This window comes from Cheilinus undulatus, linkage group 5, assembly GCF_018320785.1.
Source record: "Cheilinus undulatus linkage group 5, ASM1832078v1, whole genome shotgun sequence".
NCBI classification, from domain to species: Eukaryota; Metazoa; Chordata; class Actinopteri; order Labriformes; family Labridae; genus Cheilinus; species Cheilinus undulatus.
The window spans coordinates 5,400,589-5,417,503 of NC_054869.1; the positions used below are offsets into that span (position 1 = coordinate 5,400,589).

Sequence of the window (16,915 nt, forward strand, 5' to 3'; positions counted from 1 at the left end):
TTAGGCAGGGTGCAGAGAACACAGTACCATGATTTGGTACCAGATTTAGGCAAGAAAATAAATGCTTGGACTAAAAGTTAAGACTAAAATGTGAGAACTTTTTATGGACTAAAACTAGACTAAAACAAAAAAGTGTAGAATGACTAAAATGAGACTAAAACTAGAAGACATTTCATCTAAAGACTAAGACTAAAATTAAAAATAGCTGTCGAAATTAACACTGAATTTAATTTCTGAATGAACCTAACTGAGCAAACAATGTAAAGGAGGTTCAGTGTCTTTAGCTCTGCTATTAGTGTATAGTACTGAAATGAATCACCAAAATCTATGTTGAGATTTGGCCTTTCAGGTATTGGACATGTTGGCACTGCTACTATTGTATAGGGATTACCACAACAGGCTGAAAAAGAGCCATATCAGTGAGAAATAAGAGGTGAAATCAGCAACTTGGTAACTCCTGTAAGCATTAGCTTTGAACTAGCATGAAACACATCACTTCATCAGAAATGGAAAAAACAGTGTAATCTAATTAATATGTTTTATAGTCTTTTTTCCAGGTGTGGTCTAGCCCTGCCTCTCTTCCTTCCTATGCCCTCATGTTGGTTGTGATGATTGGTTTGTTACTGTGTAGTCTTTTAAGTCAAGTCAAATACTAAAGTATGGCTCCGGGATCACCTAACCTGACATAGCAACCACTGTAATGGACAAAAAATAGTGCAGTCCGAGAGAGAGAGGCTTTATGTTAATCTTACATGATGAATTATTTTATTATTTAATGATGGTGATGATTATGGTGATATGCAGTGCAGGTGCAGGGGGGCACATCTTGTCATAAATGTAACTCTTCCACCTTTAACTGCAATGACAGCTGATCAAAATTTCAGGGTGGGGTACCGACAGTGAGCAACCTGATTGCAAAAGAAGCATCGGACATTCTGATTAATTTGTGACATCTTAAAATCATGGATCACAGGTAAATCACAGCACTGCAGCACTGAGATGCACAGGTAAACACATGAAAAGAGCATACAGAAAACAAACTACCTGCTTTTGGCCTTTGTTTAGTATTAACCAGGAAGAAATGATCGATAAATCAAGTGAGGGAGCCAAACGTTTTGACCGGGTAGATAATCTCTGTCTTTAAGGAGATAAGAAAACTATGGAGAAAAATCTTCAGTTAGAACAGGTCAGACAGGATTTTCAGTTCAAACCCACACGTGCTGATTGTTGATGGCTGGGCTCCTGTTAGATTTGGACATTGAGTGCTTTGATAAGCTCTTGGGTGGCTATCAGTGCATGCTCAGTAAACATCACTCAGATTGTTTGCAGATTTGGCTTTTGTAAATAGATCCTGTCATGCATAATGCAAATAGACAGTGTAATTTTTAGACAGAACAACTTTAATAGCATGATTTATGTGAACATTGTTTGACAATTTGAACCGATGTGGACTGAGAGCACGCCGTCATTCACCCGCTTTGGCTTAATGATCATTCAGAGAAGTATGATTTGAATTTATTTAGCTTAAAAACACAATATTTTCTGTCTGAATCATTTTTTTATTGAGAGTTCTATTGATTTCAGAGTTTTTTCAAATTTTCAATAAAAGCCTCTAAAAATAAAGTGATACACAGTGGCCCTGAAGGTCAAAAACATCATCCTGTCTTGATCCCTCAATCATTTGTAACTTAATCCCACATCGTTTGACCTTACCCTCATTCCTTTACTCCACATTTCTTCATATGCTGCACTCATACATTTACCCTACAGCCTTCAACCCCTCCCTCATCCCAGTAACATACATTCCATACAACTTTCAATCCCTTTCTTTTCCCCTTTATATTACATTTCTCCACCTGTCTCCTCCTTCATCCCTTTACCCTACATCATCCTATATCCTTCAACCCCTACCCTCATCTCTTTACCCTACATCCTTCAACCCCTACCCTCATCTCTTTACCCTACATCCTTCAACTCCTACTCTCACCCCTTGCTTTCATCTTTTTACCCTGCATCTTCATACTCTACCCTCACACTTTACCCTACACCCTTCAACCCCTACTAAGGCTGGGTGATTAAGGAAACTTTGCATTAATTGCAATATGGCCTGACCTTTATCCTCATCCCACTAACCTACATCCTTCACCCCCTACCTTCATTTCTTATCCTACTCTCTTCCTTTCATACCTCTCACTGAGCACTTACCCTACATCCTTCAACCTTAACCCTTATCCCTTCACCCTACATTATTCACTCCTGCCCTTACCTCTTTACCCTTCATCCCTCTGCCCTTACATCATCCATTCAACCTACATCAATCAACCCCTACCCTCACCCCTTTACCGTACAGGCTTCAACCCCGACTCCAATCCCTTCACCCTACATCCTTTAACTCCTGCCCCATCCCTTTACCCTACATCCTTTGACCCCTATTCTGATACCTTTACCCTATATTATGCTACATCCTTTTACCTCTACCCTCATTCCTCTATTCTATATTACCCTACATCTGTTGACCCCTAGCCTTATTCCTTTACCCTATATCCTTTGATCCCTAGCCTTATTCCTTAACCCTATATAACCCTACTTTCTTTTACCCCAACCCTAATTCCTCTACCCTATATTACCCTACATCTGTTGGCCCAAAGCCTTATTTCTCTACCCTATATTACCTTACATCCTTTGACCCCTAGCCTTATTCCTTTACCCTTTATTACCCTACATCCTCTGACCCCCACCCTCATTCCATTATCCTATATTACCCTAGATCCTTTGACCCCCACCCTTGCCCTACATCCTTTCACCTTTATCCCTTTTCCCCTTAATACTTTTACTGTTATACCCATTCCTTTGACCTACATCCTTTGACCCCTACCCTTATTCTTTTACTCTATTTTACCCTACAACCTTTGGCCCCTACCCTCATTCCTTTACCCTATATCACCCTACATCTTTTGACCCCTCCCCTCCTTCTTTTACAATATATCAACCCACATCCTTTGACCACTTCCCTTATATTCTTACCCTATATTACCCTACATCCTTTGATCCATACCGTCATTCCTCTACCCAATATTACCCTGCATTTTTTTCACTGCTACTCTTATTCCTTTACCTTATATTACCCTTCTTCCTTTGACCCCTACCCTCATTCCCTTACCCCCCAATACCCTAGATCATTCGACCCCAACCCTCACCTGTTTGCTCTACATCCTTTGACTCCTACCACAATATCTTCTTAGTGTTTTAAATCTTGTTTTGTTTTGTTTTTTTTATTTTGTTCTGCATGTGTTTTTGTGCCTCATGAAATGTTTCAGTGTTTTAGGAAAGTTGCTGATTTTCATATGTGTTTGCCTTTCACAATATACATTTGTGTTTCATGAAATGTTGTGCATTGATTATGTGCTTTGTTGAATATGTTTGTGTTCAATCAAAGCTTTCAACAGTTGACCTTCAGGGCCACCGTAGACTGTAGTTGTTATAGAAGTGATCTTAAGCAAGTTCTCAACCATCAACAAGTGAAAACAATACATTTATCAGACAGAGAAGGGTTGATTTGATGAAGAAAATAATAAAGTAAAATTCACTCCAACATGCAGCATAGTCCCCCACATGGATGATGTTCATTCTGGAACTGGTACTACATTAAAAGCCCAGAAACTAAAACACTAAGTGCTACGTACATGTCATGATAAAATACTGAATATTCTAACAAGTGAGCATGCTTTTGGCTCTGCTAATACAAAGAATAAATGGGTACACTGGCACAAGCTAACTCAAATACATCTTTGCAAAATTGCCCTCAATATTAAAAACAGTTAAAAACCTATCATCCTCATCACATGAAGAGCCTTTTGAGGAAGACTCACCCACCTTTTAACAGAGGACAAATTTTGGCGAAAGCGTGCACAGGTCCTATACGAGTGTACTGTCCGATAGCGAACTCCATGAAGAGCAGAGGAAGACCGCACAGGACCAGCATGATGAGATAAGGGACCATAAAGGCACCTGGAGAAGAAGAATACACAGGAATAACAGCTGGCTAATACTGCTGCCATCTGTGGGATATGTAAAGCATTTATCATAAGAGATCACTGGGGTCCAGTTTTCCACTGTCTGCATGGAGCACAGACAAATGTTGACGTGAGTGGTTGCCATCATTCTGTCTCCTTTCTTTCTTCAAACTAACCACATGCATACTGTTGCCTACTGTTGTCAGACTGCGTACTTTCATTTTTTACTGCTGTAAAATCAGACCAACAGGGACGGGGGAGTATGCTCGGGCACAGTACAAAACAATCGTGCCTAATATAAAGATGCCCTCTGTGTATTGTGCTTTGAGCATGTGGTGTGTAGCCCATATCAGCCCTCCTGCACATGACTGCTGCAAATGATACAGGCTTTCAGGGCGGCATCTGGGAGAGACTCTTCCTGAGAAAAAAACTTTTAACCTACTTTCTTTGTTTGTTTTCCTTTTCAAATCATACCCAGCTGCCAGTTATGAGTTAAACCTGTAAATCTATAACTTTAAGTATAAAACCCCAGCCCAGTTTTTCTTCACAATGCTTCATGTGTCCAGTTTCAGTGGGATGTGAAGCAGCAATTACATTTTAATGAAGAAGTCGGAGTTTAATCGAGTTTTACCCAACAGAGAGAGGGAGTCAACATGATTCTTCCCTGTCCGTGAAGCCAGCTGGTAAATTACATTTTTGCCAATGCTGATCAAGAGAAGAGCAAAAACATGTTTTCCACCAAGAAAAGCTTTCAGTGCAGTGTTTTGCTTTAATTTTGATCAAAGAAATGCTGTCCATTTACAATCAAACTGCTGCTTCATCCACACTTATCTTTTAGCCGGTTGCCATTGTTAACAGGTTTGCAGTCACTTCAACAAAACCACGCCCACATGTCCCGCCTCTTTCTCCCAGGATGGTCTGGTCAAAGGTTAAAATAGTTCTGGATCTTTCATTAGTTTTAATCTTTATTTCGTTGTCATCTATTGTTTCAGTTTTCAGTTTAGATTTGATTAGTCATGCTTTATTTTAGTTTAGTTTAGTTTTTATTTTGCAAAAATGCTTCAATTTTAGTTTGTTTTTATTAGTTTTAGCGTTAGTTTTAGTTTTGTCTGCATTGTGGGATTCCTGCCAGGGGTGAGACCCAAAAGTCTCTTCACTTTTTACTTTAATCATTCAGTTTTATTTCTCTGTTTACAACTCAAGACCTAAAATTACCACTGAGTGAAGTTGTCTTCAATCAAATCAAGCAGTTTACACTCTCCAGACTTGGGTGTTTGTGTCCGTTAGTATGCTAGTTTTCATTTTAGTTGTAAAGCTTGGTTTCTATTTAGTTCCAGTTAACTAATACAATTTTGACATTTCAGTTTTGGTTATTTAGTTTGTTTTAGTAAACTATAATAACCTCGGTCTGGTCTATGACAGCAGGAACAAACACCAGCTGGAAGTTTTTTTAGAATGAATCTGCCTGATGTCACGCAGCAGCGGAGAACTCCTTCTGGGGTGCAAGTAGTGATCTAGAGAGAGAAACGCTACCAATAAGCCATGTGTGGAGCTGTTTACAACAATGCCAAATGTTCAAAGTATGAAAATCAAAACATCCTGAATTCTTTAGCTACTTTTGTGTCCTGAAAGTAGTGAAATATTCAGGCAAAAGAAAGTTTTTAAAAAACTCATGGAGACACAGCAAGAGTTGGGAATTATAAAAGCTTCCATCTAAATTGTGGACAAGCGATGTCATACACTTGTGTTTTCACAAAACGATTCAGCGGTTTGGTTCAGTACAGTTTTCATGGTTTTGCATAATAAACTCTGATCTTGCCTGTACTTCCTCAGCTGATGTCAGTCAAGACTTTCATCTTCTTTCATCTGGTCAGACAACGGTCCGCTAGGAGGTCTGCAGGACTGAGTAACTCGCCATTTTGATTGCCTCTACATCAGGTAAATCAGTTAAATCACATGTGTCAAATTCAAGGCCCGGGGGCCAAGTCTGACCCGTGGAACAGTTTAGTCTGGCCCACAAGATGATCTCATATTCAATTCAATTCAATTTCAATTTCATGTTTCGACCTTTTTGAACTAATAAATACACTTTTCTCAGATTGTGAGCCTTTAAACTTATCTTTTAACTTTTTGTAATGTCAAAATCGTTTATCATCAGTGCTAATTTTGTTTTCATATTTTCTTACTGGTGAAACAAGGCTGACAGTTTATGGTTAAAAAGGTGACCCTGTTAGGCCCTCAGGTTAGTCCTGAATCCAGAATCCGGTCCCTGCTGTGATTGAGTTTGACACCCCTGAGTTAAACAGTGGAAAAAACACTTTTTTGTAACGTGCAGGAATTGTACTCAATAAGATTTTCTGATAATAATTGCAGTGAACAGATCCATTTAGAGTAGTAATCATAAACTGGCGGTCCGGGTGCCACATCAGCCCCCCAGAACATTATCATATTCAAAACATTCAAAAAATATGTGCTGTTATTTTGGGTATCTTTTTTAAATTGTTATAAACTCCCCACAGCTATTAAAACGACCCCAAGAACAATTAAGATTAAACCATTTAATCAAGAGTGACTTTATATTTCATCCATTTCTCAGAAATCCTGTCAGAAATTATTAGCAAATGTAATGCATGTTAAACACATATTTATCAGTTTATTCTTAATACAAAAATAACTGCTGTTTCTGTGGGAACTTTCAGCTACAGGCATTTTGGGGGTACAATATTCCTACTTGGGATTTTTCCTTATCAATACACATAATATTAGCACTGAACCTGTGATAGACAACATAATAGCCATAGAAATATCCAGCTAAAATATCTCACTTGCCTCCTTGGCTGCTAAAAAGGGCCTGATCTCACTGTTAGAGCCTAAAACTTAAATTTGAAAGAAAATAAAAATATACAAACAAAAATGCATTAATTTGATCATATCAAAAATTTGGTTATTTGAAAGTTGGGGCCCCAAAGTGCATGTTTAGAAAAAAGCTGGCCCTTATACAAATGTAGTTGAGCTTTAAAGTTCTAACTTTCCTCTGTTCCTTTTCATTTCTAATGGCTGTTCCCGACTTCCTGATCCGCAATGGACCTTTGTGCATCATCAGAATCACGACTGTAAAGAACCAATGCAGAACTAGCATCTCCGTTACCAGACCTTAATGCTAAGTAAAATACCTCATAGAGTTAAAACAATGTGCAATAATAACTATTAGCAATGTCTAACATTTTAATTTAAAAAACAGACAGGGCTGTCACATAAGTAAATTTAAAAATTTGATTTAACACTAGTTCATGTTTCAATACCATGACAGCTAAAATACAAGTCTTTGGCTCTCGTTATTTGGTACATTTATTGTGTTTAAATCATTAAAACTGCAGGCCATCTCCTGCACACTGTCTTAATTGTCCAAATTGCCAATTGTATTTTAATGATCAGTGATATAGGAACATACTGAAGCTTCAAAAACGACATCTTTTTCATCAGGTAGATGCTTAAGAGAGGACTGAGGGCATCAGCAGCAGCAGCCAAACTCTTGCACACTACCTAGATTGCATTAACGTATGGGCAATCATGCAATTTAGGAAGCATGCAAGATCTAAACTTTTGAAGACTGAAAATAAGAAATTACCCACTACTGGGTGCCGAGGACTTTTATTTTACTGCGAACTTATGAAAGTTTATCATTTCTGGTCACAACTTATGGTTAAATGTGTTAGAAAAAGAAAAAGACACTACATATTGAGAAATATGTCTTTTTTACTTGCTAAATAGCAGGAAAGGTCATGCAAATTGTCTAAACTGCAGAAATACCTTTAACGTAGCTATTCTTTGGTCAAATGTAGAGTGGGCAATAGTTCGCCTTAGATTATTTTACTGATTCACTCTTCTCCTTAGCATGTGTCAAATGAAACACTTGTAGATTTTAACTGTTTTGCTCTGGTATAAGTGCCATGATCAATGATCTTTAAGCATTATATCAAAGTTTATCAACTCTGACGTTGTGAAAACCCTAGACATATTTTTGTGATACATGCTGCAGAGTAATAATGAAATAATGTAATGTGTCTGAGATATAGGGCTGTCACATTGAATTTTAAGCATTAAACAAGGTTGATACCTGTTTCAGTACTGTAGTTACAAAATTAAAGTCTTGTGTACCCTATATTGCGAACCTTCTTGTTTCAATTACCATAGAAGAGCTCACATTGTGGCATTACTTTGAATGAAGTGTCTCTACTTTGTGGTTTGAACAGTAAACTCTTGCACACTGTGTAAATTGCAAAAAAATCTTCACCAATTGTCCAATAAAGACACTGTGCAAGATCTTGTCTGCAAGTGAAAACAAGAAACTACACAACAGTGAGGGCCTAGGACTTTTATTTTGTTATAAAATAGGGTGTAATTTAATTTAAATTATGCTATCATGCCTGCATGAAGTTTTAAATTCCTGTTTTCAGTGAGATCCCGCTGCTTAAAAATGTACAATAACAGCTAGGGTTGTCACAACACCACAGTGTGTAACTTTGTTGTCAAACTAGTAAGAACCAGGTGATACTCACACCTATTTGATACAATTTCAACCAAAACAGAAGCCTTAGACACCAAATATTGGATAATTTCTTGGTTTAGTAATGAAAAAAGTCTGCCAACGCTTTGTGCAATTTAGACGGAGTGCGTGAGTTTGCCAGCAGAATTTGATGGGATGCTTCCTCTACATTGTTTTTCAAAATCTTGTGCAAAAAAAAAAAAACTCCTAAGTCATAAGTATGAGATAAAAAGTTAAAATAGTGAGATGACTTGCTATCTTATAATTTCGACTTTCTATCTCATAATAATCACTTTTTTATCTCATAATTTTGATTCTGTCTCATAATCATGGCTTTCTATCTCATGTATCAAAAGTCTAATAATGACTTTTTATTGCATAATTACCTCCAAGGAGGTTATGTGATCGGGTTGGTTTGTTCGTTTGTTTGTTTGTTAGCAACTTAACTCAAAAAGTTATGGACGGATTTTCATGTAATTTTCAGGAAATGTCAAAAATGACATTAGGAAGAACTGATTAGATTTTGGGACTGATCCGGATCACCGTCTGGATCCAGCTGCTATGGCTTTACACCAGGAGATGGCGGACATGAGTAACTTCAATCCCAGCAGCATTTTGGGGTGTGTTTCTATTCAAAGTTTTGGAGTTTATAGAGTTTGAAAGACGCACGCTCAGTCGAGGAGACTGTCAGAGCGTAACAGGGAGAAAGACAGCAAATTGTAGCGAGAATACTCACAATGCTGGGAGGAATAGAGGAATATTCACCCTCTGCCATGACTTTCAGTCGTCCAGTGAGACCATGGGTGAGATTGTCAGTGCATCTGTTGGCACCAGCAGGCAATGCTTCTGCCATGACAATCCACACATAGTGAAGCCAATGCTTTGCCTCACCGTGTTTTCACCCCACTGGGTCGGAAGTAACCGGCGAATACCGTGGTGGGGGGCACATGGCGACATATCCAGGAATTTTTTAAAGGATTCTTCACTATTGGGAGATAGGGCTAATGGTGGAGGTCTGTGCTCTTCGAGTGCTTTTCTAGTTGTGACATTTTAGCTCATAATTTTGACTGTCTCAAAATTTTGATTTTTTTATTGCATAATTGTCTTTTTATCTCATAATTATTCCATTTTATCTCATAATTTTGAATTTTTATTACGAAGTAGACTTTTAACTTAGAATTATGATTTTCTTTCTCATAAGAATGACTTAACACAAAATTTTGACTTTTACAGCATATTTGTCTTTTTATCTCATAATTATGAATTTCTATCTCATAAGAATGACTTTCATTGCAAAGTTGACTTTTTATCTTATAATTATGACTTTCTATCTCATAAAAATGACTTTCTAACATAAAATTTTGACTTTTCAGCATAATTGTCTTTTTATCTCATAATTATGAATTTCTATCTCATAAGAATGACTTTTTATCACAGAATTTTGACTTTTATGGCATAATTGTCTTTTTATCTTAGAATTATGGCTTTTTATCTCATAATTTCTACTTTCTATCTCATAATTATGACTTTTTATTTATAATTTTGACTTTCTATTTCAGAATTATGATTTTTTTAACTTATTATTTTGACTTTTTATCTCATAACTGTGACTTTTCATCTTATGATTTTGACTTGGGATTTTTTTTTTCTCTTCTTTTTGTTTTTTAGAATAGCCTGACTTTCTTTTATAAGTGGCGGAATTTGGCCCTCTTAGAAAACCCTAGATAAGTTATACTAGTAATTCTACTGAGATCTGTGGTGGCGTTTATTCAGCAGCATCCGGCAGCTGATCATTTGAATTACATCTGGATCAGTGACACACCTTTATCCTCAGACTATGCTACAGACTGGAATGATAGCTACATCCCTGTTTAACCCTCTGACTGCCACCCTTACCTCCACCGCTGCGGTAGCACAGGTAGGGAAACCTCCACACGTTGCCCAGCCCCACCGCGTAGCCCACCGAGGAGAGGATGAACTCCAGCCGGCGGCTCCATGTGGGTCTCTGCGGCTCAGCTTCCGCCGAGGACTCGGTCTGTTCCCTCCCGTCCAAGGCTTTCAGAGCGTATTCCCTCTCCTCCTGGGGTTTCTTTGAATTTTCCATCCTTCTTTCAAAGCGAGAGTTGTTTTAGTTCATACCAGAGCCGCGTTAAAAACGTGTGGTTGGATTTACATGAAGAGTTTTGATATTTTCCGTTTAAATCAACCAGGAGGAGAAACTGAGCCCCATGGTTAGAGATGGGATGATGGTAATTAGCCAAATATAAGTTCCTGGGTGTCTGGTAGTCTACTCATCTATTTACTATCAAAATTAAGTGTATTACCTATAAAGACAGGTTCAACATCGGCAGGACCGTTAACATCTGAAAGTCCAGGGTTAAAGTCAAACTAGTCCTTTGGTCCAACTCTGTTACTCCCGCCTCTCTCCAAAAAAGGAAGCTGAGTAGTTGACATGTATGGAAGCCTAGAGCAAAGAAAGGCGAAGTATCTGAGCATGAAAATGTAAGATCAGAGTCAACATGATGGCAGAGGAATCTAAATTATGGGTTAAAAGGTTATGAGATTAAACATTTAATGTGGAGATTTAAAAAAATCAAAATAATTACATTAACTGTCAAAAATATTAGAAAATAAGTAATGATTATAAGATAACGTTTAAATTATTAGATATTGTCATAAAAGCCTAAATGATCTGATTTAAGTTTTGACCATGAGGAACAATCTTCAAAACGTTTACTTTTACACTTGTAAACTTTTGTAATTTCTGATTTTGATAATTTATCACAAAACACGTGATAAAAGCCAAAATGATATGATTTAAAGTTTCAATTGGGAGGAAAGACATTAAAATCCTTTTACATTAAAGTTAATAGAAAAGAAAAAAAGTCAAAAATCTGCGATAGAGATTCATAGAAAGTAAAAAATAATAATGATAAAAGTTGGTATCATGAGATAAAAGTCATGATTATGAGATAAAGGGTTCAAAATGATTACCATAACCGTGACACAAAAAGTTATGATAAGAGATAAAATTATGACACAAAAGTGGTATTATGGGATGGAGCACGATTGTTAGGGAAAAAACTGATATATTTTTGAGATCAAAGGTTAAAACTGTGAAATATTATCACAAAATATGATATAAAAGACAAAAGTCTATGATTTAGTCTTAATTGTAAGGGGAATAAAACGTTTACATAAAAGTCCTAACTGAGAGATTAAAAAAAGTGAGATAAAATTTCATAAAAATTAAAAAACAACAAAAAAATAATAATTTTAAATTTTCGTATCATAAGAAAAAAAAATATAATAATGATTTAAATAGACATTGGTCAAAATTATTACATAAAGCCATAACTGTGACATAAAAAATTTTTAGAAGAGATAAAATTCTGAAATAAAAAGTTGTTTAATTAGATGAAATATTGTTATATGGAAAAATAATTATGTGCTGATAAGTTATAATTATGGTTTAAAAAGGGAAAATTCTGAGATATTAATAAATATGATATAAAAGCCATAATGATTAGATCCAAAGTCTTAACAATGAGAAATGAGTCAGAACTATTATAATTCAAACTGAAAAATGAAAAGTCAAAGTTGTGTGATAAATATGTCATAAATAATCAAATGATACCATTTTTAAAAATTGGTATAATCAGACAAAAGTAGTAATTATGAGATCAAAAGTATTAGGGTTAAAATTGTTACTTTAAAGTTCTCACAATAAAAATCATAATCAAGAAATAATATTATTAAATAAAGGTTTTATATCATGACATGAAATATGATTATGGGTTAAAATGCCAAAGTTGTTTCAATAACAACAAAACAAAACAAAACAAAAAACAGTAAAGCCATAATTGTGAAATAAAAATAATAATAATTATTATTATTATTATTGTTTTTGTTGTTGTTGTTGTTGTTGTTGTTATTGTTATTATTATTATTATTGTTGTTGTTGTTGTTGTTGTTGTTGTTATTATTATTATTATTTTCATTATTTTGCATAAAAATGATATCAATGTTAGTGACGTCGGATAATACCAGAATGATATTAGTGCTGGTAGATAGTAGCTTAAAAAATGTATTGTTGCTATCAGCAGATAAAAACATGCCTGCAGTATTTAAAACCAGTGTGTTGGTTTTAAATATCAGCTTTAGATGTTGGCAATGTACAAGTGATTTTATGGAGTTAAATGCAGGACCAACAGAGCTACAACATCTGAAGTCTTTTTCTTTGTTCATTCTCACTCCCAAAACTCTCAGGTCTGGACAACATTTACAGATTTATAGTATCAATAGATTTAGATAATATTATAGTATTAGTATAGTATTAATATAGCACAGTATTATAGCAAAGATAAATGTTTAAGTATTGGATAGAGGCAAAAATCCAATACCATGCATCCCTGACAAAGGTCATGGGCTCTTTGTGTGACTAAAGGTCACAATTATTATAATGAAGTCAAAGTCATGACCCAAAAAGTCAAATAGTAAAATAAAAAGCCATAAATATAATAAAGATAAATAGATTTTTACATAAAAGCCATAACCATTGGACAATAAGTCAAACTGTGAGATAATTTTGAATTTTGAGATTGTCCATTATTCATAATTAGTCATAACTGTAACATAATGAGACATAATTATCTAATAAAAGTAGAAAAGATGAGTACAAAGTTTAAATTTTGAGATAAAATCATTATCATGAGCTTTCATCCTTTATCTCATAACCATGACCTTCCATGTCATTATTCCAACTTTTTATCTGTTTAGATCAAAAACAACCCCACACTACTTTGAGCTGAGATTATTCAGGGGCCAGACGGCGTGGTAAAGCATCCTCAAGTTGTAACTGAATCTTAGAGAGGGGCCCTTAAAGCAACAGCCGGCTCAGCAGGGAACAATTAGTGGTTTCATACACACTGTCCAGCTGAACAGGGGACACCATGACCCCAGACAGGAAGTAGATCTTAAAGCACCACGCTGTTCAGATTGTTGCACTGGACTTGGACTGGAGCATTGCTTCTTTCATGGTTTTAATTGGTTTAAAAACAACAACCAAAGGCTGATTTCTATGATTCATGAGTTCATTCATAGATGTAGATGTCATGTATGCTAATCATTAACATAACACTCATCACTGTAAGGAGTCTTTTTGAGCAGAAATGTATACCTCTTCTAGGTCTGCATGTAAAATTAAAAAAGCATTATAAGACATTGTGTTATGTTTTTTGTATTCCAGTCAGTCTGCCAAGGTGAACATGTGTAAGTGGCTTTTTCTTTCTCAAATAATGCCCCAGTCTCCCCCGCCACCTAAAAATGTAATGTAATGTCTGCGTTACCTTACTGTAAAAAAATCAGTCATGAAAATATTATTTTGGCTCACACAAGAATTTTATTCTTGCTTTGGTAGAAATGATAAACTTTGTGTTTTCTAACCTACTGAATTGTCTTCCATCAAAATCAGAGTGAACGGTGAGAAGAAAGAGTGAAGATAGGGAGAAAGAAATGTCAAGTTATGTGTGTTATGTGTTATGTTGTCAAGTTGCGTCACATCGAGTTTAATGCAATATCACATTAAGTCACATCACATTACATTACGTTACGTTGCATTATGTTTCGATAGAATAAGATATGATACATCACAGTAAGTTACAGGGCTGTGCTTCATCATGTTTTAGGCTGGTGCTATGTTACATGTTAAGGTTATGTAATACAACCCTTCCTGCCAGCTTTAAGTTCCAGTTTAAGTTATTTCACTGGATGTTAAAACATTCTCCAAGACTGGAACAGTTTACCTGAAAACATTAGAACTCTTCTCTGTATTAAAAACATGATTAAGAGTCAAAAAGAGCTTGATGTCTTGACATTTATGCACTTATTTACTCTGTTTCTAATTGTTTTTATAAAGTTCATTTGTTATTGTGTCTTATTGCCTTCTATTTAATTTTTGGTATCATTATTGTCTTCAGTCTGTGAATCACTTTGGTCAACTGGTTAATAAATAAAATTTGATTTCTCCTGACGAATGCATTTTTTACTCAACTTTAAATTCACATGACTTATAAATATACATCTTCCACTGTTTTTATTTTATTCGTGTTACTTTTATTCCTCGTACAGGTCCCCCTCAGAGGTTAAACAGGTGTCTATAGACAGGTAGAGGACCGGCCAAGGGGGCCAGCTTACAGCAGGGCGGGCCTAACAGTGAAATTGCAGTGCTGTTGTATTGGCAGCAGGTGGCGCCACGCTCCTTCTCTTCCAGTTTGGGGGCAAAACTCGGGTTTCTGCTTCTTCCAGGTGCTGCAGTTGATCCTTTCCGCTCTCCGTACAGGAATTTGTTGACGGCATTACGTCACTCATCCTGGCTGCCAGCGGCAAAAGCAGCTCGGTCCAGGAGGAGGACTGCGGTTTGTGCTTTTTTTTCCTGCGGAGAATTAAAGGGATTTGTGTGTTTTCTGTTTGTATTCTCCGCTGTATTCAGAGCTCGGAGTCCTGTGAGGACGAGAATAAGGAATGAACCAGAGCTTTCTCCGCTGCTTCACTATGAAAAGTTTGTGAAAGTTTGTAAAGTCGACGACGCGCTCAGAGAAGAGATGGAGGAACCAGAAGGTGAGGATTCTTTCAGGTTGTAACTTTATACCGAGCTGAGGTTACATAGTTTCGGATAATGCTGCAGTCTCACCGTTTAAGACTAAGAAAAAGCTCTTTGAAAGTCTCTTTTCTACGTCGACATGCTTACTGTGTTCTCTCTGAAGGTCTCGGCTCGTCTATTAAAGCAGTGGTTTCGGTGGTTCAGCTCATTCAGAGTGAATTTTTAGGTATGAACTGGTTCTGTTTCTGACAGGTACAGACGGGTGTTACTGTGCGGGCTGTGGAGGAACAATTCAGGACTCCTTTCATATTAAAGTCCTCCAGGACACCTGGCACAACGCCTGCTTTCAGTAAGTGTTCACTCAAACACGTCTGCTCTGCGTTAAGGCTGTCATAAATGTCGACTTTTTCGGTACTCTCTGTTTTAAAACCATACAATCTCTGGTATCTTAATGACCGCAGTGTGGAAAAGCACTGTGAAATGTTAAAACTACATCTGTTTTGCGAGACAGGTGAGTAGCAGCAGGGGCGTAGCTAGGGATTTTGGGCCCCCAGAAAGAATATTACAAAGGGCCCCCCCTCCCTTCAACCGGCTAGTCAAGCAACAAATACTGCATCATTTTTACAAATATCTATGCATTTTAATGTATTTTTGCACAATAACTTCCCCATTTATGATTAATATTTTTACTATAGTTAAATTAAGTTTACTTTAATTGTTTCATAGCAATGAACTAGAACATTTAGATATTTTAAAGGGAGGAGCAGGGCCCCCCCAGCATTTATTTTATTCTATTTGATACAATTTCAGTCTGTTGAACGATTAATTTGGTCACTTTTGAATCAATAATGGCACTTTTACAAGAAAAAAATAAACTAAAACCACATTTTTCATTTACTGTGGGCCCAGGTAGTCAGTACCCTTTTCCCCCCTGTGCTACACCCTTGAGTAGGAGAGGAATAAATCCATTAAAACTGCAATGAAACAGTCCAAATTGCACACAACATTGTTAAAGTTCACGTTTAGTCATCATGGAAGGGTTCATTTCCAATGTTTGTTGTTAAAAGTTAAAAAATTGCCCAATTTTGGGTGCCTAGAACTCCTTTACTTGTTGCTGTAGTGTTGAAAGAGGTATTGATGTTTATAATCTAACAGGGATGTACCAGTATCAGCAGATATTGGCTCTGCTGACAAACATCAGCCCGTTTGCTTCTTGCTACCTAACTGCTGCATCAGAAAGTGTTTGTTTGTTAGGCAGAAACGTGACCTGTTAAATATTTACATGGTGAGTCTTAACACAAAAAAATGATGTAAAAAATCAGATTCACCATTTGCTAAATTGTAATTTGAAAAATCTGTCGTGGCCCTAATCCATCTCCATGATTTGTATTTTTATGCAGACAGCTCGACCAAGTAATCGTAATTGGACTCAGATTGTTGCACACAGCTGCTACTACATTAATAGTTAGAGATGCACAGATGCGTTGGTTTAACATCCAGTATCAGCACTTTTGGCAAACACTAGTAAATAACGTGGGCATATCAGTCGCCAAAGCGATATTTATTATTGGACAGAAGATTTGACCTGCATCAGCCCTGAATTTTACAATCATTGCATCCCTAATAGATAGAAACAACAACAATTCACGTGTAAACACACAAGTCTCATGTACACAGAATAGAAGACCCACAGATAACATTATTGCTCATTACACGTTACAGTGTATACCCCAGTATATTTAGATGAATTGTGAT

The 16,915-nt window shown here is 36.5% G+C and overlaps 2 protein-coding genes across 2 annotated transcripts in view; one reads left to right on the forward strand and one right to left on the reverse strand.

Annotated features, from left to right (window-relative positions):
* si:ch211-225b11.1 (uncharacterized protein LOC561694 homolog) overlaps nucleotides 1–10,875 on the reverse strand; it is a 43,177-nt gene extending 32,302 nt beyond the window's left edge. Inside the window, exons 1-2 of the mRNA XM_041786635.1 lie at nucleotides 10,456–10,875; nucleotides 3,874–4,008 (exon numbers count right to left, since the gene is read on the reverse strand). Of these exons, the coding sequence (XP_041642569.1) occupies nucleotides 3,874–4,008; nucleotides 10,456–10,663 (343 nt within the window). The 5' untranslated portion in view covers nucleotides 10,664–10,875. The remainder of the gene's footprint in view (nucleotides 1–3,873; nucleotides 4,009–10,455) is intronic.
* Nucleotides 10,876–14,946: 4,071 nt separating this feature from the next.
* Nucleotides 14,947–16,915, forward strand: part of limk2 (LIM domain kinase 2) — a 51,058-nt gene continuing 49,089 nt past the window's right edge. Inside the window, exons 1-2 of the mRNA XM_041788332.1 lie at nucleotides 14,947–15,177; nucleotides 15,413–15,509. Coding sequence (XP_041644266.1) covers nucleotides 15,162–15,177; nucleotides 15,413–15,509 — 113 coding nt within the window. The 5' untranslated portion in view covers nucleotides 14,947–15,161. The remainder of the gene's footprint in view (nucleotides 15,178–15,412; nucleotides 15,510–16,915) is intronic.